This window comes from Syngnathus leptorhynchus, chromosome 1 (genome assembly GCF_054491065.1).
Source record: "Syngnathus leptorhynchus isolate UIUO chromosome 1, UIUO_Slep, whole genome shotgun sequence".
In the NCBI taxonomy this organism is placed as follows: Eukaryota; Metazoa; Chordata; class Actinopteri; order Syngnathiformes; family Syngnathidae; genus Syngnathus; species Syngnathus leptorhynchus.
The window spans coordinates 17,054,568-17,079,345 of record NC_141195.1 but is presented as its reverse complement, the minus strand read 5'-3'; the positions used below and the strand labels follow the sequence as shown (position 1 = coordinate 17,079,345).

At 43.6% G+C, this 24,778-nt stretch overlaps 1 protein-coding gene across 3 annotated transcripts; it reads right to left on the bottom strand.

Moving 5' to 3' along the window:
• Positions 1–40: 40 nt before the first annotated feature.
• tmcc1a (transmembrane and coiled-coil domain family 1a) lies at positions 41–23,715 on the bottom strand. Of its 3 annotated transcripts, XM_085921240.1 has the most exons (8): positions 23,574–23,715; positions 23,159–23,285; positions 17,897–17,952; positions 17,292–17,668; positions 4,229–4,462; positions 3,415–4,100; positions 2,605–2,740; positions 41–1,877 (listed from the first exon to the last, which is right to left on the bottom strand). In XM_085921240.1, exons 4-8 carry the CDS (start codon positions 17,538–17,540, stop codon positions 1,563–1,565), a joined length of 1,620 nt encoding a protein of 539 aa, XP_085777366.1. In that variant the 5' UTR covers positions 17,541–17,668; positions 17,897–17,952; positions 23,159–23,285; positions 23,574–23,715; the 3' UTR covers positions 41–1,562. The 3 variants fall into 3 exon arrangements, with proteins under 3 accessions (XP_085777366.1, XP_085777374.1, XP_085777381.1); XM_085921248.1 differs by lacking the exon at positions 23,574–23,715 and having other exon boundaries at positions 23,159–23,293; XM_085921255.1 differs by lacking the exons at positions 17,292–17,668; positions 17,897–17,952; positions 23,159–23,285; positions 23,574–23,715 and adding an exon at positions 5,697–7,304.
• Between the last annotated feature and the right edge of the window lie 1,063 nt (positions 23,716–24,778).

Sequence of the window (24,778 nt, the reverse complement as noted above, 5' to 3'; positions counted from 1 at the left end):
AAGCGACTTGAAGAAAAACAAAAGCACATCAGTTAGCTAGGAATGCATTTTTATTGACTTCACACTTGGAAAAGCATATCAGAAGGCACAGGAGTAGTTTATCATGTAAACCGACGTCAAGGTCAAGCCAAGGTCACTCACAACTCAGCCAAACGGAAACTTTTGGAACCGAGATGGGGGTTTTCCATCATGCGATCCCGACCTGAGTGCACTCCTTGTGAGGTTTTTCTGGACAACCGTCGCCATCATAGGCCGGAGCTGTACTATTATATCGAGTTGAGTGTTAAAGTGCCAGCGTGTTCATCCGCTTTAGAGTGCTAGCTCAGCTTGACGTTTCAGTGACAGGACCACAAAAGGCAGGCAAATTTTTACAAAATACTTCATATACATTGTCCAAATGTTAAAACCGCCCCGCCCGCCTTTTTCAAATAGCGTCATCACCATCAAATAAAATGTTGCCATTCACAACAGACCCGCTGGTTTTCCTGTCGGGCAGGCCTGGCCTGAGTCAGCTTTGGCAACGCAGGGTGACTTCGCCGTAAGATAAAAGCACGACGAGCGTAGAGATAAGAAGCAGGAGAGTGCCTGATGAAAAGGACACGCTCCAAAATGGGCAGATTTAACAGGACTGACAGTGGAAACGGCGCGCACTGAGGATACAAAGCAGCTGCGGCAGGCAAGCAGCAGCCTCCCTCCCGGCAGATCTGAGATGGAGCCAGATAAGCGCCAATGGGCTCAGGTCAGTCTGGCACGAGCGATCCAATTTGAACATGAAATTGTTTTTACTGAGACAATGGACTTTTCTTATGTATTGAACAACACATCTGACTCACATACCATTTGTCTTCATTTCAAAAGGCGCACACTGCAAACGCAGCTGAGGTTCGACAATGACCAGATGTTGTTCGGGAGCTGTTTCACATGGCGAGCAGCCCATCCCAGCCTGCGGCATTGCTCCTTAAGTGCGGCTCATACCCACTTGAAATTTAATTCATCAACAGCTTCACTTCTAAAGAAAATTAAAAACCACATCAAGTTTGCAATTAAAAAATGGTGAGGAAGAGAAAAAAATAAACTCTTTAGTCGTGGCTACTCTCCAAGGTTCCGTCGGAACGCATTTCATCTCAGCAAAATGAGGTTTGAGGTTTTGGTTGGAGTTGCCCAATCGCGGCGTTTTCACCACATGTTTGTTTGAGGTGAGCTGACTAAAACCCTCCTACTAAAACCCTGCTACATGGAACTGAATAAAATAAGGTTAATTACAAAGAGTGTTTGTTAAATTCTAGAATTAAAAAACAGTACAATGCAGTTATGTGAAGGGAAATCAACACAAGAGTTGATTTGAAAGAAAGAACATACGTAAACAGTTCAGTCCTTTGTGGACTGAGGTTCTTCGTCTCCGAGTCGACCCCGAGCCGCTTCCCAAATGAACCCGACTGAACTTTCGGCGCAGGTCGAGTCCAAAGGCATCCACGCGACTCTTGTCAAAGCCGCCGCGCGACCGTAGCTATTTGCTTTCGTCACCTGCCGTGACACGTACCCGATTAAACGTGTGGCGGCGGTCATCCCGGGGGCCGCAGGGCTTGTTGCATGTAACCAGAGAGCGCGTCCCAGTTCCTCCACAGGAAGGCCGTGAGGATAACCAGCAGGAGGGTGGAAAATGAGCGTGAGCGCGTCTTCATCAGAGGCACCACGCAGTTGGCCACGGTGGACACAAAGACCAGGAGGACAGCCATCAGAGCCAGCAGCACGTTGATCAGTTTGCCTAGGAGCGTCCTTGCCGTGGCGTTTTCCAGCCCCTCCAACTGCACCACCTGCTGCTGCTGCTGCTGGAGTTCCATCTTGGAAATTCGCGTCTGACACGCCTCCAGCGCCTCCTGCCGAAAGACATTTAACGTCGGGTCACTAAAAATTCCCTTTCGCTCAGCTAGCGCTTACATTTCTTTGGTAGTACAGTCTCTTCTCTCATAAAAGCCAAACAACTCAAATCAATGCAGATCTCAATTGCAGTTGACTTGCCCTCCCTCGAGTTCAATCATTTTTTTAAACGTCGTGTCGGTTTGTTAGGGACAATAATAAGCAAACTGTGAGTGCCCTCTTGAAAGAATTTCCTTAATTTGATCAAGAGCGGTTGCACGTGATTAAAATGTAATAAACTAATGGCATTCCTCAAAAAGGATCACCACATGATCACCACATTTTAATCATGTGCAACATATTTTTTTTCACTGTAGGAATGAAAAGTTGTCAGACAACTCAAGCAGCTGAAAAAGCTCTCCACGAGTTACCCGCCATTGTAGTAGAAAATTAGTGACAGTTCCCGTATATGGATCGTGAGCGCCCCCTACTGGCGAGGAAAGTCGCAACAGAAACAGAAGTCACCTCCAAATAGAAAGGCTTGTGTTGTGACTAAACAAACAGACTGGGAGGATGACAGCATTGTTGGTTTCGTCTTCCTGTTTAGAGTGTCAACATGCACGTGCGTGAGCGCCACACGCTCTCATTCTTTTTGACAGATGAAACGTGACGCCTCGTCCACGTATGCCTCAGGGTGCCGATGACAACATATCATTGTTTTGCGTCAAAATGATAGACGGGACCAACCTGACTGTCTCGCGCCCTCTCGTACGACTGGTAGGCGATCTTCTCCTCCATGCTGGCCAGCTCCTGTTTCAGGTTCAGGATCTCATTCTGGTGAAGTTCTGTCAGGTCATTCAGCTGCTCCTCCAAGCGTTCACACCTGAACGCACGCACACACAAGCATGTACGGATTTAAGTATCAAGCTTAAAGAAAGAATAAAAACCACAGTAGAAATGGACACAGAAGCCGCCTAACTCAAGTGTTGACAAGATTAGGCCGTGCTAACTGATCTGCTGATCTAATCGTCCAATCACAGTGCCACAGTGACAAAACGCACCACGAGGCAACAGTAGCAAAGACAAACATGTAAAGCAGGGCTTCTTTTGGTCAGAGGAGCCAATAACAGTGAGGAAACTACAAATTGTGACACACATTATACTAATAGCGCCCCCCAGTGGTAATTCATGCATTCCAAACTGTCTAATGTCACGGTGGAGTGGCCTATTTTTTGCAAACCATTATTTTTTGTTGAGCACAGTTCAGTTGTATAACATTGAACAAACTAGGTTTCTTTAAGCAGTGCTTAATGCTGATTAAAAAAAAAATTCGGAATAAAACCTTTTGATGACCACTGGCCTATCCTAATGTTGGTCATGATAGTGCGACTTGGACAGCCAAGAATTTTTCTTTTTATGTTTGAGGTTAAACCATTATGTTAAAATGTATAAAAAAAAAAAAAAAAAATACAACCATGTCACCAGTTCTCCAATTGTTCTGTCGACAAAAAAAAAAACGCGACCGCTCTTGAATGTGGTCGGCTGAAAGACGCTTACCTGAAGCGTTCCTCGTGCAACGCCTGCATGAGGAGCGTGTAGTCTCGCTGATAGTGACTCTTCAAGCCATCCAGAGACTCCTCCAGCCTGGCCTGGCTCTCCCTCAGCTCCTGGACCTCCTGCAGCAGCAGATCCACGCCAGAGGCGTGAGCCCTCTCCAGCATATTTCCCTTGGAGCTGGGGGGGCCGCCGGGCGCCCCCGCCGTGCTGTTGGCCCCGGCCGAGCCGGAGGTGGCGCTCGAGCAGTCTTCCTCGCTGCCGTACTTGGGACTGGATTGGAAGTGATGACCGGCGGCGCCCAGCGAACGAGCCGCGGCGACGCCTTCTTCCCCCGAGGGGTCGTCCAACGAGTCTTTGAATGACGAGATGTTGTCTGCGCTGCCGAACTTGTTCCGGATCAGCGAGGCGATCTCACGCGGCTTGGAGACGACGGCCCCGGCGGCCGAGTGCGTGGCTTGGGAGAAGCTGGACAACCCTCCCTTGACGCTGTCCACCACACCCTCGCTGAAGCCCGTCACTTTGGCGCCCACGTCCTTCAAGCCTTGCTGCATGTCCCGAAGAACGTCCTTGGGTTGCCGAGGGATTCCGTTGTGCTCGGCTTCCCGCAGCTTGCGGTGGTAGTGATCCAGTTTTCGTTGAAGCTGCTGGATGCTCTGCGCTGACTTCTGGTTCTTTTTCTCAAAAACCTGCCGGCGACAGCAAAAATATTTCAAATATACAATCCACAAAAAAATAGGGGACTAAAATGAACTCTAGAGGTGAAGTGATTTTTGAAGAATGAAATGTCTGAATTGCCCTTAAATTGGAAAGCTACCTGCTTAATGCGCGTGCTTTGCTGTTTGTCCGCATTGTTCGCCAGTTTGAGGTATTCGGCAACATTGTCGTCTCGGGCTGTCTGCTCAATCTTAATCTGTTCTGTGAGTTTGAGGATCTTCTGCTGCAGCTGGGAGATGACCTGCTTGGTGCGCTGAGGATCCAGAGTCGCATCGTCCGAAGAGTCGACAGCAGGAGGAGTTTGGCTCAACCCGCTCACATCCGACCGCTCGACCTGCGACCACGACACAGGAAGTGAGCGTGATGGTCACTTGAAGCTAACGATGACTTTGAGAAGAATATATAGCATGTGTGGCATCATGAGTTTTTTTTTTTTTTTTTTTTTGCTGACAGATTAAGAAGAAGGTTCTGCTTTTCTGCTAAAAGTCATCTGAAAAGTGAGAAGTTAAGAAGGACACTTGCGGGCAATCCTCGCAAGACTTGTCTTTTTTTTCCGTTTCAAACTTTACAGTGAAATGAAAGAAGCCAAAAGAAGAAACTCAGAGAGAAGCTTGTAGAAATCCAAGAGCAAATCTCCAAGAAGCAAAGCAAAGCCTGGAACTTGGAGTTACGGAACACTCTTTTTTTACAAACAATGTTTCTTCTTGCACTACGTAACCATCATTGGCAACACTCAAATTGCATAAATATAAACTGAAAAACTCATTGCATCCCTCCACGGCAAGAGGCAGAAAGCTTGTTTCATATTATGGCCGAAAAGTAGTGCACTTTGTTGTTATCGTATATTTATCAGACTGACAAATGAGAATTGTTCACCAGTGATAGTGTAAGCAATGCAACAGAAAAAGAAATGAATGAGAGATCCAACTTTGTGAATATTTCTTTAACTAAAAGAGACAAGTTTGCATGGAGAGAAAAAAAAAACAATCTATTAAAAGACAATCAAAAATGGATCCGAATTTCCCAGTATTATATTGGAAAACCATTTTCTATACAGGGGCTATGGTGCTCATTGCGTTTCTCTCAAAAGATGAGTTTTGGGGCTGAAATTGATTAAATGCATTTTCATTTCTGTCAATGGGGAAAAAAATGACCTCTGTTTATAAATGCTTTAGGTTACAAATAGGTTCGTAACGTAAACACTGTCAGTTATAATGCTTTTGTCCAATAAGTACCACTGTGGAATCGCGGCGGTTAAGTTGAACACAATGCTGATGTGCTCACTGGAACCCGTTATTTTGGTTTCAGATTTAGGAATAGCAACAGGTGGAGAAATATTATCTCAATAAACAAAGTTAATCTTGGAAGAACATCTAATCGTTCTACCTGTCACTGACAAGCTTGAGTAAATAATTCATTTTCGGACCAACGTCTGTCCTTTCTAACTTGCTAATAATCCTCCGCATCAAGTCAGGTGGCACTTGACACTAAAGTTCAACACGCGAACACTCCAAGAAGCTTTTATTTTTTTTATTTTTTGCAAGTGATTAAAGAAAATCAATGCTCACCTTTCCGTTGCCCATTCGCAGGAACTTTTCCCAGTGCATTTTGGCCAAAGACAAGACGAGGGTTTTCTTTCATCTAGCCACACCGAGACGGTTACAAAGCCGTTGCGTCAGCGTCCGTCAGTCTTTATACTGACACTCTTTTCTTCCTGACAGCTTTATCCGTCTGTCTGTCTGTGTGCGTCTGTATGCGGCACTAAACCGGCGGCTGTCCGTCCGTCCGCGCGCCTTGCTGTGAAAGTTGTGACCTCAAACCGAGCGCAGTCACAGATAGTAGCACCGCCTCTGTCATCTCTTAAGGCCCGCCTACAACCTCTTTCATCTCTTAAGGCCACGCCCACAGCCTCTTTCATCTCTTAAGGCCACGCCCACAGCCTCTGTCATCTCTTAAGGCCCCGCCCACACAGCCCGGACTATGACGTCATTCTGCTAATCAAGAACGACCGAGGAGATTGCGTCTTTATATAACGGTTTGGGTCACCTTTGAGGTTAAATTAATAACTAAAATAATAATTAAAATCTTTTTTTTTTTTGCGCCTAAAGGAATGGTGTTCAGGGTTAGGAGAACTGTCTGTGTTAGCACTGTGGCAGCATCAAATTGTCCACGCACAATTTGTTCCTCTCTGATGTCTTTGATGTCTTGTATGTTTCTGTTCTGTCTGTTTGTTTCTTTGATGACTTTTGTGTCTTGTATCCACTTTGATTTCCTTCACCAATATGATTGCTCAGGTGGGCTTTACCAGTATATTAATAAGGCCACTTTGAATCAAATTTAGTGACAACTTTCGACTTATTTAGTGAACCTCATGTAATCACTCATCAACTCCTTTGACGGGATGCAATCGAATGTATCAACAATATTATCAAATGACACACACGAACACACAAATGTCCTCATAGTAAAATTCAAGCTGTGTAAGTGTAAGAAATCAAAGTTCAAGTCTTAACAAGATCATCACAGTCAAAGTATTCTAAAAAAATAAATAAAAAAAATCATGCTCTTTAGTCCCTTTCAGGTCTCCCTTAGTAGTCACGGCCACTTCCTGTTCCACCACAATTGCCTCATTTACTCTTCGTTCTCTCATATTCCTCAATCATCAACGCCTCAGTGTGAACCTTCCATCTATTCAAAACACAACTGGTTCAATTGATTCTTTAGCTAAATTTGCTCAATTGTAAAGAGACACCCGGTGCACCCGGTAGAATTCAGTTTGAGGTTATTCAAAGGGAACCGTGGGCAAGTGTGAGGTCACGAAGGAGTCAAGATCAACAAGACATCAATACAGGAAGACTGCCAGTGATGGATGCTCTTTGAGACTAATTCAACTCACAGCCACTCTTGACACTGTGTATCATGTGCCAGCCAATGGAAAAAAAAAATACTGGTAGACAAGATAAACCAGTCAGACATCTTACACATGTAAGATTTAGGTGCTTCCCATGAGGATTGCATAACAGATTGGATTATTCATTGGTAATATATAGCACGCAAATCACTTCATACTGTTAAAAAAAAAAAAAAGTCACATTTAAGAAACACTTTGCAAGCACGGCACCTTCTTGACAAGCAGCCAAGACAACGTCATGAATCAGGGAGTAAAAATAGCCCACAAGGCTGAGACGGCACACGACCCACAAGTGACACTTCATTGCAACACCTGCTCTCCCCATGGCGAGAAACAACGTAGTATTAATACCAAGTGGATGACAAGACCGTGTGTGTGAACGTGTGTGTGTGTGTGTGTGTGTGTGTGTGTGTGTGTGTGTGTGTGTGTGTGTGTGTGTGTGTGTGTGTGTGTGTGTGTGTGTGCGCGTGTGTGCGCGCGCACGCACGCATGTCATTCCACTGGTCAACAAATTCGAATTGTATTTATGCAAGGAAGCTTTTCTAGTTTTATTCCATTTTGCACTGATTCAGAATCTGACTTGGTTAGTTTCAGGTATGACAATAAATAAAGAATTAATCAAATAATCAAATATTAAACAAGTATAAAGGCAAATAGTTAAATAAAGAAATACATAAATTAACAAGTATGTTTACTTGTGTGAAAAAGGCAAATACCTAAATATATAAACTAACAAATACATGAATGAATGAATGAATGAATGAATGAATGAATAAATGAATGAATGAATAAATAAATAAATAAATAAATAAATAAATAAATAAATAAATAAATAAATAAATTTTGTTTACTTGTATGACAACTATGCATAAATTAAGGGTTAGGTTCAGGATTTTTTTGGTCTTGTTATAGCTATAAATTACAACATATGGTAAGATTTTATCGGTCAAACTTAAAAAGAAAACATTAAAATATCTCAAATAACTTATGTGCTCAAAAAAAAGTCAAGACATTTTTAAAATACATTTGGAATACACAAATGTATGATTGTTATGATTAAGTTTAAGAATAAATAGCACACAAACAAAACTTTCAATCCATTTGAGGTTTTTTTTTTATGCAAGCTGCGTTTTTATTTGTTGTCTTCCTCTCTTGTTCTACTAGCGTAATTGAGGAATCATACATTCCTCATTTCATTCCTTTCCCTTACTATTTTCGTGACTTTTGTTTCTCCCCCAGTTCAGGTTTTGCAATGTATGCCATCGGATGGACGTTATCCTACAGATAAGAAGGGCAAAGAACAAGTCAGTTAAAGCCTTTGAGCTGAAGAGCTGGAGATCGAGGTACAAGAAGACGCAGCGATAAGAAAGGCCCGGTGACCCAAACACACTGGCACCATCAGCGCCACTCATTACGTCAGTCAGTGACATCATGTCAGTCATTCAGGTGCTTTCTGTGAGTTTGTTACAACTTGTTACCCGCGGGGGCTCGGAATTCGAGGCATGAGGACACGAATTGATCCCTCAGACAAAAACAACATAGATAACACAGACTACATAGACTCTTTCTCTTGCCCAATGGCCAGCCAAACTGGGTCCACCTGCTTTTGAGCCAGGTTGCGCAAAAGCCAGCGATCCCAGTAAAGCTGGTTGGAGTAGCTCAGACTTCACTCGGCATTTCCTCAAGCTGAGCGGGACAACGTAGTCCGACTCTTCGGCTGTATCGGCGCTATCACTACAGAGTGTTACAAACTTGCATAATACATTGTGTCATTCGTGGCACGCCACTTTCAACTGGGATATGATGGGAGAGGACTGGGAGAGGTGATATGGAAACAGGCCTATAAACACAGACACACACACACACAATTTGAAACCTCTTCTGTGATCTACTCAAACTGATGTCTTCCAAATTGTCATTCAGCCTATCTTCATTTATAGCACTTGTGTCTTTGACTTCATCAGCCCTCTTTGCTGAGATGAACTTCACTCTCTTTAGCTTTGACCCTTCTGTCTTGAGATCAGGAGGTCACCAAAACTGACACAACTACATTGTAACGGTGCTGCGTGGTCGGTCAAGCGCTATGATTAAACAACATCAAAATCCTCACCAGAATTAAGATAAAACCCTCACCTAGTACGTAAACCCCCTTTCTTACAAACAACATTCATTCAATGGAATGTTGGACCACAAGTTTTTGTTTCATTAATAAAATAAAATACACGTTGCCAAGCCATGTCACATTTATTGTCTGCTTTTTAGCACGTGGTTTTAGTTCCCACACAACCAATTAAGGCTGTGCTAAACAAGTCACATAAAGAAAATGTCTTTAAAAAGAAAATCCGCATTTTTTCTCCTTTAAGGGGTTCAAAGGGCTAACAATGAAGCCCATTCATTAGATATAGAAACTTACATAACCCCATGTGATGCCGGAAAAGGGGCTATTTTGCTCACACACTCGATTGTATTTTGAACAACTTATTAGAAGCTCTCGACAATGTGTTTAACATGACTGAAATGAAGAATGAGCTTAAATCCTTAAAGTTGGATGATGATGATGAAGAAGAAGAAGAAGAAAAGGGTGACTCACGGTGGTAGGTGTCGGAAGCGGTGAGGTGTCAGCAGTTACCAGATTGAAGATGACCTCCATGGCGAGAAGACACATACGCACACGTGGGGATTAGACTGGTATTTGTTTTCCTTTGGGAAGGACAACAGTTGGCGTGGAGGTGAAGATCGCAACTCTGGGCACTGACCACTCATCACTCACTCGGGATGGATCCACTTCATTGCTCACTTGACTCAAAAGCCCACTGGGCAAAGACTTCTCTTGACTGCAGAAAATGGGCGAGCGAGCCTTGGGGATTTTTACGTACAAAATATCCAGAAAATATAGAATCCTATCATCCATGATTTGAACTCTGAGAGGTGAAATTGCCCCACACGTGTTTGGTTTTAATTAGAACAAACATTGGAGCTTTAACAAGCACGACTCCTTGAGACAGCTTGCATTGCCGTCAAAGGAGAGGAGAGCAAACAGTTTCCGCTATGGATACCTTGCCGCTTAATCAGATGAAGTCTTCCAAGGCCGGATGAGGAGAAACATTGGACGAAAAGATCGAATGTGAGAGCAGCATGCATCAGGCGAAAAAAGAAGTCCACGGGGAGTTGTCGCTGAGAGCTCGACGAAGTGAGTGAGGGAGCATAGAGTCGTTGAGAAAAGCTTCATGCAAGGGAGGGGGGCTTTTATTTGCTTGGCCGTTCCAGGCCCAATTACGTGGAAAGAGTGGCCTCCTTTTCAATGATCTCAACACTAGATTGTCACAGCCAATAAGTTTGCCGAGTGATCTCGCGCTAATGAACCAGCTACCGCTGACCCCCGGCCAGCCGGGGGTTTCTCCTGACCAACTGCCAAAACTGAAATTTACCCATATTGGGGGTAAGGAAGACAAAAGTTTGGTCAGACAGATCAAATCCACGCAAAGATGTAAAATAACTGCAGATCCCACTTGATAAAATCATGTGATGATGACCAGGCATCCATTCAAAACCTCTTATGGGTGACAAAGTCACCATCCGAACAAATACGAGTGAATTCGTACAACCGATCCGCTTTGTAAAACATGTTTTGACTGTGCCATCATCACAAATAGCCATCGTTCGGAATTACTGACATTCCCATGACCTTTGAACTAACAATATGGGCTAAAACTTTGTGGTCTTGATACAGACAGATTGATTTCAAGAAAAAAAAAAAAAAAATCAACACATGGACGACACCAGCCTGCTCCAAAGGAGGTGGGGGACGAGCAGAGAATGAATGCAGGCTTTAATGAGGTGGCGGGTGCAAATCGGGAGTGCGGGAAGGATTTAGGGAAAAGGCTACTTACATAAGACCTAGCCTCACTCACATGGAGAATGCGCTAGTGTGAGGTCATTGATCCCTAGGACCATAAGTCTTGACATTGCAACACAAAATCACAAACCATTGTGTATATTCATTTCCAAGCGGGAAATCCATCTTGGGCACATGACGCGGCATGGTTGCATTACATTGATGGCCATAAATAAAATACTAGAGCGCCTCTAGGCACAGATGCAACTGTGAGTAATTACTCATCACTTAGGGCAGGGGTGTCAAACCCATTTTTGTTGCGGGTCGCATGGTCATCATAGTTTCCTCATTATAACTGTCAACCCAAATAAATGTATGAACGCCTCATATTACATACAGTACAGAGTATGCAACAAATTGATGACTAACTCGTTTTCAAATAAAAAAAATTCAAATATTTTGAAAGAATGAATGGTAAAAAAAAATGCTAGCAATATCTCTATTTTTTTTAAAAGCAGAGATAATTTGCAATTTTAGTACTGAAATGAATCTGATTTGTCTTTGCGGGCCACATAAAAGGATGTGGCGGGCGGTATCTGGCCCCCGAGCCTTGGGTTTGACACCCATGACTTCGGGGAACTCAACTGTGGGCTTTTGACTTTCAGGTTTCTTTCAGAGGCAGCTGAATTCCAATCATTCTGCACCTTCCGCCCGGCGACACTGTTTTGTTGGGGTGACGGGCTCTCCAGCCGTTCCTGTCAGTCGAGGAATACTTGAGGGTGACTCAGACCTTCTTTCTGTGCTCTACAGGTTCATAACATACTCAGAATTGCATAGTGCTCTGCTGCACGATGACAACTTCCCCAAGTGGGCCAATCAACTAGAAAACACAAAATACTGACCACTGACATAGATGAAGGATGGGACGGTATTTGGCAGTAATCTTCAGATAGCAAAGTGTGGTCCGACTCCAGACCAAGTTGGACAGATAGACAGACGGACATTACTTTATGACGTTCGTAAGTGGCCAATTGAGAACAGTCCGGATTATCTCACCGACTGACTCACTGAGGAGTTGAACTTTAGGCTGTTATATTGCATGTCATTCAACCTATCTCCAACCCACAACTGTGTCTTGTCCATAGAGGCCAAAGAAGTTCTTCTACAGCTAACTCTTCTAGCCAGAGCATTATTAATTTAGTTTTTTTGTGCACTTTGTGGAACAGAAATGGCCCTCTGTCACATCAAAGGGCGTTGCTGTCTTGTGGCGTTCCACACGGCTCCGTATTGGGGCCCAAGTTATCTTGATTTGAAGTTATCACTTATTTAAATACAGACACGGGAAAAGTAAGGCCCGTGTACAATTCAGACAGCTTTTACATGGTCGTGGTCTCCATACACGTTTTCTTTTCAAATGCATCAACTGGCACTCCACATGGGTTCAGTTTCTAACTCACGCTAACAGTTACCTTGTAAATAAAACGCCGCTTCCGGTGACATCATGTCATCTGATCCGAGGCCATACATTATAATTCAATTATTAATTTGACATGCCCAATCGAACAAAGTGAACATATTATCAATTATTTGTGCACAGCTCCAGTGTGATGGAATAATGTGACGAATTGAAATCTAATCTAGTTTTATGCATTTTTGTGGGGCATGCAAAAATAGGAACGTAAAATGAAGTGAATAAATGTTGTATTCAATTTATTTATACTCAGTTCATTGTGGTTATGTAATGGTGAAAGCAAAAGGGCACTGGCCCAAAACGCAAAGTCGGTCCGGGCCAGGATACCAGCAGTGGCGCGTCATTTTCTAGGCAGGATGAGGACACTGAATAATCTAGAACAATCAATGCCGCTTTTTTTTTTTTTTGCCCTGACTGATCATTTGGAGTGGCCCCATTCTCATCCGCATGAATCCAGGCTCTCTTCCGAATTCCTCATTCAGGCCTCAGTGCTGTTTGGGAAGTCTGAGCCACACTGCTGCCCAGAAGCGGCCCATTTCATAACAAGATGACATTGTGTGAATAAAAAGTTGCTTAGCAATGTACTTTTTTTTGTTTATTTCACCTGCTCTGACAATCCAACAATTAATGGCATGGTCTTTCTTTTTTTTTTTCCCCAACTTTCATCCAATTCAAATGTAAATTAAAGCCACCACAGAGACAGTGAAACACACAGGCTCACTCCTGCCTTTTCTCACGGCAAATTAGAACTACTAATCCAATTCATCCATTTCAAGGTCGATTGATATATTTACTTTGGTTGTATTGAAACTTGAGTGCGTAATTAGTGACACATAGAAATGAAACCCAATGTCACTTAGCGGGAAGCAGCTGCTCAAGTATTCCCATTCACGTTGTCGCATTTCTCGCTTCATGTGAGTTCTTGCAACCAGTACAAAGTCATGATAATATTAATGCTACAACCAGAGAAGTCACCTAAATTACAAATACATTTATTTATCGATGTGAAGGACAGGCACAACCACTAGGTGGCGGAAGGTATCATAAATTTGCTGCCATTCATTCATGACTTTGTGCTAATCTCTCAGTTTTGTGTTGAGGGAACTTTACACCTTTGGATGAGATCATCATGATTTCATAGTATTTGGTGGTGTGCTAAAATGGCAAAAAATGGTGTAAAACTAGAGTATTAGTACACGTTTACATTTTTACTCCACTAAGGGGTGCTACTGCACAAAACATCTCATGTCTCTTAATGCAACTCTGTCCACATACCACCACCTTCATTATCAAACTTCAGACTAACCAACAAAAGTTAGTGAGGGGAGAAGATGAGTAAAATGGAGAATATACCACCGCAAACCTGTCTGCGCATGTCACATACGGAAATAAAGCTTCTGTCATTTCTCACTCTGACACGCAGGATGTTTCGATGCTTTTTTGGGGGGGAGAAATATGCTGAGATTCCCTCGGGTTTGACATCACATTGGCGTGCATGTGCGTCCTATGTGGGTCAGTAGAGCATAGCGGAGTGCAATGAATCCAAAGCCTCATTCATAATTCATTAGCTCGACTCAAACGAGACAGCATGAGCGGGGAGTGGCAGTCATGCGAGGTTGCCTGTCTGTCTGTCTGTCTGTCTTTCCTCGAATTCACCTCAGAATGCCTTTATCGTTTATTCCATTCAATTACAAACAAATTGGAATGAAACAAACTCATCCCACAAAATGCACCTAAAATGACATTCAAGTAGTAAATGATGACGTGCTATGCATTGATAAAAGTTTTGCCTCTCACTTGCATAAATAGATGAACAGAAATATTGGAATCAATAAATATAATTTTCAAATGCGGAAGCACCCCTGACGGCACCCATGTTTGGGAATCAGCGAGGACGGCGACATGCGGTTCAAAGTTGAACATAACATCCTCAGTGACCCAAAATGCGGCAAGCCCCGAAACGGCTGTGAAAACACTCTTGATACGCTCGCGTGCATGCCCACGCTAATGTTCCCACACGCAAAATGTGGAACCAGCTGCAGGCCCGAAATAACAACATAAAGAACGACCGACTGTTGACATCATACGCGGGCGGCACAGGCACGTGAATGGACTGCTCGGCAATCGACTTGAACATGTCTTCCCTTCCGACACAAAGCTTGCAATTAACTTGAGTTCCATGAAAAACAATCACGGTGTATTTCTAAGCATGACATGACATCACTACGGTAAAAAGTGGTTTCGACTTATTAGTCCTCTAAACGATTCCTCCACTGCTAAGGACACATGAATTTGTCCCTGACAAATCAAGCGGAAGACATGCTGGGTCAGAATCTATTCATAGCGGTAGGAGAAATGAAGTGGGAGCTGCAGATTAGCATATGAAACAGGGTTTGAAGTTCACAGCTTGCTAGTTTCAATTTCCCCATGAGTCACGCTATTCACTTGATGTCCTCACGCGAGCATTCCCAAAGTCAACTTTGCTTTCTGTCCGGAGAAGGCACGTGACAAGAAACACAATCTTACCTTGGAATTTCCATGAAGACTGAAGTGCTGCACCATCTTCCCTCATGACACGGTTCAACCCTCCACTTTGCTCCTTTGCCCTCATCTACCTCAAAACATAAACGGCCTGACGCTGCTCAATCCATAGGTAACACACGCACACACACACACACATTGAAGGTACTTTCCATCTTCGCACATTTCACGTCTACACTGCATGTGCCTGCTGTGCAAACACTTGAGGAAAGCGAGATGGAGGGATGAAAAAGATGAGGGAGGGCAAGCAGGGAAAAGGGCAGAGCTGCCTAATCACTCCCAAACACACACACACACACACACGTGCACAAATGTTTTGTCACACACACACTCCCACAGAATATTTGACACTTGAGTTACACACACACACACACACACTAAAGCAGCGGCAATGACAAGACAGCTGTCATACACAAAGCCGGCCGGCGTCCTCATTTATCTCGAAGGAGGCATGCTTGCCTCCTGCTTCCTGCCTGTGAGAGGAGAGAAGAGGAAAGAAGAGGAGGGGAGGAGGAGGGAACAGCTGACTGACTGCCTGTAATATGTCCCTGATGTGACGCGGGGGGGTCACAAAGGATAAAAAGGCCAGCGGAAAGGAGAGAATGAGGGAGGAAGTATTAAAAAAGAAAGACAAGGACAGTGCAGGCTTGATGGCAACCTTCCCCCTTTTGACACATCTGCGAATGGCAAAATGCAACCCTGGTCAAAACACATTGAGGAGTCGTCTTTTCTGTTGCTATGGTAACCATATAAGGGGTTAGTTCCAGGCTGCATACTGCATGTTTTAGGGGAATCACTCGGATGACAATTGATGTGATGATGTGCACAGAGTGATAGCGCACAGAAAGAAGATTGAAGATGAACGGGCAGCCATCAGGGGAGTGAAGAAGCCCAAAAAGACTGCCGCTTGCTCTCGATCCATTACTGCAGTCCAGCTTGCTTAAACCAGATCTTTTCAACGCAACGCCTCACACACTTCAGCATAACTAGAACTACGTCATAATAATAATAATAATAATAATAATAATGATAATAATAATGTTTACAAACATTCTCATAAGACAGGACACTAGTGATGTTGTCAGTCACCAAAGCTACCACCCCATACACCACCTTCCTAACTTTAGTGTTTGAACACCGCCCTCTAGTGGTTAGTTTGTCTCACTGTCACGTAGAGCATGAGATGACCATCGCCGCGTTCTCTAACGGTTCATGGCGGTATTGCAGGGGGTCAGCGAAATTGGACATGAAAAATTATTGTAACATTTTTTTTAATAAAATTGATGTATTATTTAGCTTGAAATATTTTCCAGCTAATTTTGTGAATTATTTTCCCATCTAAGTTATGTCAAATGTAGCTGAAATTCCAAAAAAAGACTTACAGATGTGAATATATAGCCTGTGTACGTCTATCCTCCTTCGGTGCAAATGATACTAATATTCTGCCAAAGTAGTGCTCCCCAAGTTGCTTCTTGTATGAAATATTTATCCTTTGTCAGGAGATAATGTGCACAGCTTCCACAAACCACAGGGCTGCAAACATAGAGGCACTAGTTTACAGAAGCAAAGTCAGCATTTTCCCCTTTGCCTTTTAGTTGCTATATTTAACAACTTTTCCAAACGTACTAGTGACTCTTTTACAGGAAGACGAATCATTTTCACATTCTGTTCTTAATGGCAAGACAAAAACCCAGTGTACTTTAGAGCTAAACAAAATGGTGACATACATCGCGGTGACGAGACAAAAATGAGAAAATATCAGCAGTCATACTATGATGTATGTATTTTTTCAGAATAATAATATCTACATGGTAGTAGATCATTCAAACCTAGTTCATTCACATGGCAGGATTAGTGGCCCGATTTTAGCCCCGAATGTCCCAGGGTAGGTTAGCCGCGATTGTCGTAATGGCTCCAAAAATAATATCGGCGGATAATCCTGCCGAGTGCATGTGGTCTGCTCAGACTGTTCTAGATATTCAGCATGTTGGATTGTTTTGGGGCGTGTACGCTGTGCAATCGAGCACACAGCCCAGTGACATGGCCATGCAGCCAATCAGAGAGCAAAGTGACGAGGAAGAATGGTGGGGAATCCATACCGTGTTTTTTTTTACTCTGAAGTCACGTTTAATCTCGGGAGGTTTTGTGAGAATTCCAATCCGACGTGGGAATATTCCTTGAATAAAATCCCTTTGTGTTTGATGTGTTGTTTTCCCGTCACAATCTGCACATTTACTATATCGATGTTTGCCCAGATCCCTTCAAAGAGCAACGGGTTTCTATGGTAACCTGCTGGCAACCCAGCATGACCTGCAGCACTTCATCAATACTGCACACTTCCAACTCAATGAGAGAGGAAGCAAAAAGCTCAAGTTTCAGAACAACAGTATTGATGAGTCACTCACCCGCTCCGTCTCATCTGTTGACTGGTAGCCTGACGACAGCACCGCTTCGCCCCCTGTGCATCCGGGGGCCGGGCTACTGGGAGCCGTATCGGTGGCGGAAGAGGAGGAGCGCGGGCGGCTGACGTGCCGTTGCGGATCGTGAGTGTAGCGCCGATGTGGGGCCCGTGGGCTGCCTTTTAAGAGTGGGTCGCGGTCGGCGCTGCCGGAACCTTTGCTGCGCCGGCTCTGCAGGCTGGTGCCGCGCCTCATCACGCCTGCGGGGCCGCAGCCCCGGCTGGCTGCGCAGGGATCCACGAGGCTGGCGGCTCAGTCCAAATCAGGTGAGCGGGACCCCGAGGACTCCTCGGAGGCGGTGCGGGAGAGGCCGCCTGATGAAACTACAGAAAAAAAAAAAAGAAAAAAAAAAAACATTTGTGAGTGACTGTTGACTGCATTCAGACACTGACTTTGAGAATTGAGTCAAATAAAAATCACAAAAGGTGTGAGGTCATTCAACTTCCTGTAACACCTTTGTCTCATGAGCAAATTACAAGTCATAAAACAGCAGAGCAATGATAAATGAGGCAAAATAAGTGAAAAATTTAATTAAATTGAAACAGACTTACCATCAGTCCAAATGTCACAAGCTCACAACCTGGAAGGTTTCACTTTTGTGGATCATCTGAGAGAAAGCAGACACATAAAGGAAAGAAACAAAAGTGAATCATTTACTTGAATTCAAAAAGTCACTGACCTCAAAATGCTCAAATACACAAAATACTCCAACAACCTGTTCTTCATGTAATCAGTAGAGACCGTCACTGTGCAGTAACCGAGAGTGTTCTACCAGAAGCTTATTAAGTATCCTCGCGGTATCCTGCTGTGACATTTGAGCTTTCTCATGAGGCTCAAAATGATCAAATAGTGGCAACATTGTCGCTAAAATAAGCAATGAGTTCAAATCAAAGGCGTCTTGTCCGTATTGGTGGGAGAGCCATCACCTCACAAACTTGCAGGCGGGCGGCGCCGCCCTCCTCGCAGCATCACTGACTGACACTGCTGCAAAAAAAACAAGTGGACACTGTTGGGAAGCATGGCTTGCTTGAGCTTCCTTTCAGGTCTTTCTGAGCTGATCCAAGCACAGGACTGGATTTTTTCTTCCCTTGATTGCTAATGCTTTTATATTCCATCTAAATCCTCTTTTCGATGACAAAGCCTGACCGTCACACACAATCCGCTTTTAATACCCCGCACAATGCAGTCATTGCCACAGCTTCAAAACAGGATACTTTGCTTCCAACTTTCCTTCAATTCACAATATAATAATTGAGAGTTTCAGTCTGCGTAAAGCGTTGTATTGTCGCCGCATGACCATTATCAGCAGTTGGTGACAACCGGGGTCAGCGACCTCGGCCAGTCAGCAAATGTATCGCAGTCGAAAGGTGAATGTCAAACAATGACACAGACAATGGCCCCTTTGGAAACATGTCGAGCTGGCTCATACCCATCTGCACACACACACACACACACACACACACACACACACACACACACACACACACACACACACACATACTAACTATGTGTTGCGGACCGTCAACGTTATTGTCTATGAGCGAAGTCGATAGTGCAAATGAGCAGAAGGGTCCCAAAACACATTTTATGGATTTAAAAGAGGATCAATTTGTTTCTGTTTGTATCCGTCCATGGGATAATGCTTCCTTCCTAAAAACCCACTTATGTTGCTTTGAGGCAGAAGCAGACGCCGTGATCAACTGCAACAATTTTTACAAGTGCAAAACAGACGGGACAGAGGATGCACACTGCAAGAAGCCTGCGACAGCCATAAACATAGATTGGTGCAAAGAAATTTACCAGACAGTCACCTTGGGGGCCAGACCCTCAACTAAAAATGGACTAAAAATCAAATTTGGAAATATCGTTATTATTGTTCATATATCTTTTTCCATTTCATTATAAAACTGAAGGCATGTCTAACCTCGCTGTGGACCACATGATACTTTCTCTGTAATCCTCATAAATCCAATTGCGGGCCGGACTGGACGATTTGGCGGGCCGGATTTGGCACGCCGGCCGCCAGTTGATTATCATTGGCCTTGCGTGAACCAACAAAAACTTATCTCATTCAGCAGATGTGTTGGGACAGGACTGACAGGAAACATGAACAATTGTTATTGTACTCTGTGTGTGTGTTCATTTTCATGCGTATTTACGGAGCAGATGACTTCATCATGCTGCAAAAAGTGTGATAAGAAATGCAGCTTGCTCTTTGTATGGGAAAGAAAAGTGACAGGGGGCGACAGAGGGGCGTCGGCGGCTTGGACGGCGGCTTGGAGGGAGGCAGTCCTGCGTGTGCCTCCGCCCGGCCGTGTCAGGTTCAGCCGGCTGGCTGAGAGTGCGTGTGACTGAATGGCTGAATGGAAGGTAGTTCGCCGAGGACAGAAGCGGGCACAATGTCCTATTGTGCAAGCGGCAACTCTCGGAGGCCCAGCTGACAAACTGTAACGCTCGGCTTTCCAGCAACACAACCGACTCGCACACAAACGCGCTCCTACGCTGTCGTGTGCATGAGGAGCAAAGTCAAGATGGATTGACCATTCGCACAACAACAGCACACGTGTGTTACGGAAGGAACGGAAAGGGAACTTGATTTCAGCAAGTGCGTGTGTATTTGAACAAAAGCAATGTTTGCACTGATTGACAAGACAAGTTGATTTGTTTTGCACTTAATCACAAAAGAGTCTCATAGTTTAGTGACAGTTCCTAATCTAAACCCCCAACCTCATCAAAATAGAAAATATCGATGAACATTCGAATGAAAAGGAATGATATTCTGCAATGTGATATATCAGAAAAGGATTTGTGTTACTATGACGACCAGGTTGGAGGCGAGCTGTTGTTACAAGGCGCGCGGCTATTTGCTCAAAAACAGCCTCAATTCGAAACACCTGACATTTACACTCGCAAAGGCCGTACTTCGACACCAAGCATCCCAATTACAAAGTTTAGATACTTTCACGTGGCACGTAAGGCAAGACACATCACTCCGCCCGTCCCCGACGCTTCCCAACATCTCGTTATGTGCTTCTTCCCAGAAGCTAATGGGAGAAACCACTGCAGCTCTGCTTACTGGTAGCCACTCAGCAGATCTCGCTGCCAAGTCAGGGGAAAAGAAAGTTGGAGCGGGGGCGCTATTATGCAAATTCAAAATGCTCCTCATTTCATTTCACGTTTAGAGGAGGGTAGGTACTCCAATCATATATCCATACATGTGATGCTATCTTTCAAAATTGTATTTTAAATGTGCGTGAAACATGTGCAAGTGTTATTTTGAGGCAAAACTTGAAAAAAATCACATTGTTAGTCTAAAAGTTGAATTGCAAAAGTCACTTTTAACAGACAGTCGCTATCAAAATATAACAATGTGTCTTAAAATATTGGCCATTATTCAAATCTCCAGGAACTCCGTTTTTTTGAACGAGAGCGGCACGAGACTTAATGTGCGACGGAGCGGCCTTGTTTACAGGACGATGAGTGCGAGCGTGTGCTCGACAACATGTCATGAATCATTCACTATGTCCGCGCTACTACTTCATGTTGGCTGCATCCCGGCGGAAAAATTCTTGGTGCCTGCCATAAAAACACACGACAAGAAGCTTGGCAAGCATTTGATCCATATGAGAACTGCAAACGGCCTTCTGAATCACAGAGGTGTTCGGGCCAATAGCTCGTATTGGCCGACTCTCAATAGCGGGAATGTACGGAGACGCTAGATGACACCTCTTTGTGGATGGATGGAGATGTGTTTTGCATAATCCACTTTTCATAAACGGACTCAACTTCTAGCTAAGCTTATCCTAACCAGGAAGCTATTTATTTAAACACCTCCAGCTTCCAGCACAAATGATGTCCGCTGCCTTTCCTCAAAGCGGGTCCAGAACCGAGGCAAGCGGGCAGCTTGTTGCTACGAGAAACCACAGCTTTTAGAAAGGAATTTCACCTTCATTGGGGAAGTGTGGGAGTCGGTCATACAGGAGACAATGCAGCTCCGGCAACAAAAGAGCACGACTGCGAGCGGTCGAAAATTGGAATGAGTATTGCAATCCAACTACAGAATGACAGTCGCTGTTGTGTACGGTCATTGGGAGCCGGATCATCATTTCGGCATTTATATTCCCAATAGAATTGTGCCATGTCAACCAAAACTGACACTCAGTCACATAACAAATGAGTTGACAAATGAACAAGTCTATAAAAGTAACAAATCAGAGGCTGACAGATCATATTTGAGGTTCCGTTACATTTCTGAGAATTAAAGAGCTGCTTATCAAATGATCAGATGAGTGATGCACATGGCCAACTGCCTACAGATTGCCATTGAATCAAAGTGTGACCAGCGGCAATACCTCTCTGACTTTCTAAAAATATCCACAGAGAAAGATGAGCTTGGCTTCACTACTACGCTCGTTGCCTTTCCAGCCAATTACGTGGAACATGTGAAAGGCAAGAGAGTTGTTCATCTTGTCATGTCCTCCACAACTGCATGTGAAGCTCAAGCTGGAGTAGGCCACCAAATCAGAGGAGGGTAAACAAACATAGGCTGCTTTTTGAAATGCAATTAGGTGTCAAAATTCATGTCACTGAGTAGTTTAATTTATGATCAAAATATTAGTTATTTGCAGCTGTAATTTGATTTGTGTTGAATTGGGTCTAATATTATTGTTAATTCTATCTGTGACCATAGAGAAGATGCGCCTTCCATGTTTGTCTCGTCTTTCCATTGGACATTCTTTTGGAAGATTTTTGGCTTGTCAAGTTTTTGAAAATGATTTATTCCCGCCATTTCCCGTGAAGTCTTTTACTTGAACAAGGATGGATGGTGCAATCAATCAGTGATGTACCTTGACCTTGGAGTTGACCTTTTCCTTTTTATGGAGGTTGTTCTGAGGTTTTTTTTTTGTTAATAGTCCTATTTACCGTCTCTTCAATTTGTCATTAATTTTTCTCCACGTCCAGGGAGGTTCACTCCACTCCCAGGAATCTTACAGGTGTGTGTTAAATGTAAAACTGCAGTCACAGGAACACCAAGCAGCTTGTAGCTTTTATCTTTAATGCTTGTCTATAATTTATAACTCTCTTGCTTTGCATGGTACACGCCAAGTCACAAAACAGTGACTACTAACTCCTACTTTTAAATAAGCTTACAAGTTTGAAGGCACCCATGATGCAAATCAGAGGACACACCTCGATCTCACGTGAGTCTATGGTAAAATTATTGACAATATTTTCTAGATGAAGCATAATTTTTGTCTAGGCCTGTTTCATGAGTTACTTTTATTTTTTAATCGTAGAGAATGAATTATGAATATGAATTAAAATGTAATTCTCTTTTTTTTTTTAATTAATTGGTCATCTTATTTCTATGTTTTTCCATTCGTCTAAATAGCATTTAATAACAGTTTTCTTTCATTAACAGCGCGGTATTAACAATTTTGTCAAATGACACGTCTAGTGAACACACGTGAGATGCAAACTCTTACGAAAACACACGTCTAAAAAAAGAAAAATTGTATCTGAACGTCTGTATCATCCCGCCAAATGCTCCACGCATAAAAAAAAAAAGGTCAATCGCCGGGGCAGAAAGCAAACAGCGTGTCAATCGTGCAAACGGACAGAAAGCGTGTCGCGTGCATGTTGACGCTGTCAGCAGGTTGACAGTCCCGTTCGGATGTCGAGTCCTGTTAAGTCAGAACTGCTCACGGGAGCGAACAGCAACAGCAGCGATCTGCGGCTGCTTTCCGCGCACAAAACGCATATTTCAGCTGTGGAAAACAAAAAACAAAAAAGACGCTCAAGCTGACACTTACATGGCAGGTGAATCTCAAAGTGTCTCGGAGCAGCTGGACTCGCTTGGCTAGTGCCGGTGCCCATGAATTGCGTGCGTGCGTGCGTCCGCCGTCAGCTACTAACTACGCCCCGCCCACTGACGTCAACCTGTACGACATCAGCAGAGATCGATTGCTCAGTCGGCCGGTCCGAGGTCTCACTTCAATGACTTCTCATCCCAGGCGAAGGCCCAAAAATAACCCAAATACTTTCTAACTACAGCCAAGTAGGTAATAATAATAATAATAATAAAAATAATAATAATAATTAAGAAATAATAATAATAATAATAATAATAAATAACTTTATGTAGTGCCTTTCAAGACATCAAAGAACTCTTAACAGATGAGACAAAATGAAAAAACAAGACAGTACAGTACATAGATTAGTTCTTACCCATTTTTTTTCTTCAATTGATCTTAAAAACACATTTAAATGTTTGATCTATCATGATTGTTTGAAGTTAGCCTGGCAAGTCTGCTGGGTCTGGTGAGCCTGGTAGCCGTTCACTGCAAATCAGCTTGACTCAAAATTACGGAAGTTTTTTCCCTTTCCAAATTATCTGTACGTCACGAAATATACCGCTAGATGGCAGCCTTAATGCACAGTGCCACGAGCACCTGCTGCTGGTTTCCAGTTGAGGAAGATAAAGGCAGATGGTGTAAAACTCTTGAGCCACTCGTGAGCCAATTTGTAGTTATGATTTCCCTCATTAGACAGTTGTGATGGTGAACCCGAATAAAAGTTTGGAAATCTCATCGTATGACACAACAAATTGATGGCTTACCAGTTTTGAAATCAGAAATCAAAACTAATAGTTTGTTGAATTATTCTTCAAGTTACTGCTAAAAGGATTTAAAAAAAATGCAACATTTCAAAATTATTGATTTCATATGACAATTCAGCCTTGATACAGATATAGCAAGGGTCAAGGACTTTGAGACATGAGTTGCTATTGCGGGTCACACAAAATTGTGTGGTTGGCCAAATCTGGCCCTCGTGCCTAGAGTTTGACACCTGTGTGTTGGACTCCTGCAGCTTTTTAGCAGTTTGCACTTCCTGTGGAAATCAGATTAGACTGGTATAGATTGTAATTGACCCTTCAAATTATTGTTGCCACATTGAAAATCTGTTTGATTACTGACTTAAAAGGTCCTATTATATTAATCAAGGGATGAAATTAGATCAAGTACAAGTCATTAGCGAATGAAGACCTCTCTCTGTGCTGATTGGTGACGACAGTATTTTTGCAGAAATCTGTTTTGGAAGATTCACACCCAAAATATCCCGTAGCCCAACAAAAATACCTCTTTAGCGTGTGCCGAAACGGTGAGCTGTCAACAAGTGTTGCACAAAATGTTGCTGGGCCAATCAGACCTGCGTACCTGTTAGCCAAAAATGGCCAAGCACTGAAATGCAATGCAAACGTCGGTCGGGCAGGCTGTTTTTGTCCGGCACAACAGATAATGGAAAGCATTAGTGTGAGCGGCTGATGCCGATGACCCTTTCTCTGAGGATGCTGGCTCTCAGTGGCCCTCAGCAATTAGAGCCTTCTGGCTGCTAATGAAGAGCTTGCAAGACGTAAGCGGAGGCGAGCGGGC

Coding starts and splice junctions, on each gene's coding strand:
- tmcc1a (XM_085921240.1), bottom strand. CDS start 17,540: ATGAGGCGCGGCACCAGCCTGCAGAGCCGGCGCAGCAAAGGTTCCGGC. Junction 4,101..4,228: donor AAAGCACGCGCATTAAGCAG/GTAGCTTTCCAA, acceptor TGTCGCCGGCAG/GTTTTTGAGAAAAAGAACCA. Junction 1,878..2,604: donor AGAGGGCGCGAGACAGTCAG/GTTGGTCCCGTC, acceptor GTCTTTCGGCAG/GAGGCGCTGGAGGCGTGTCA.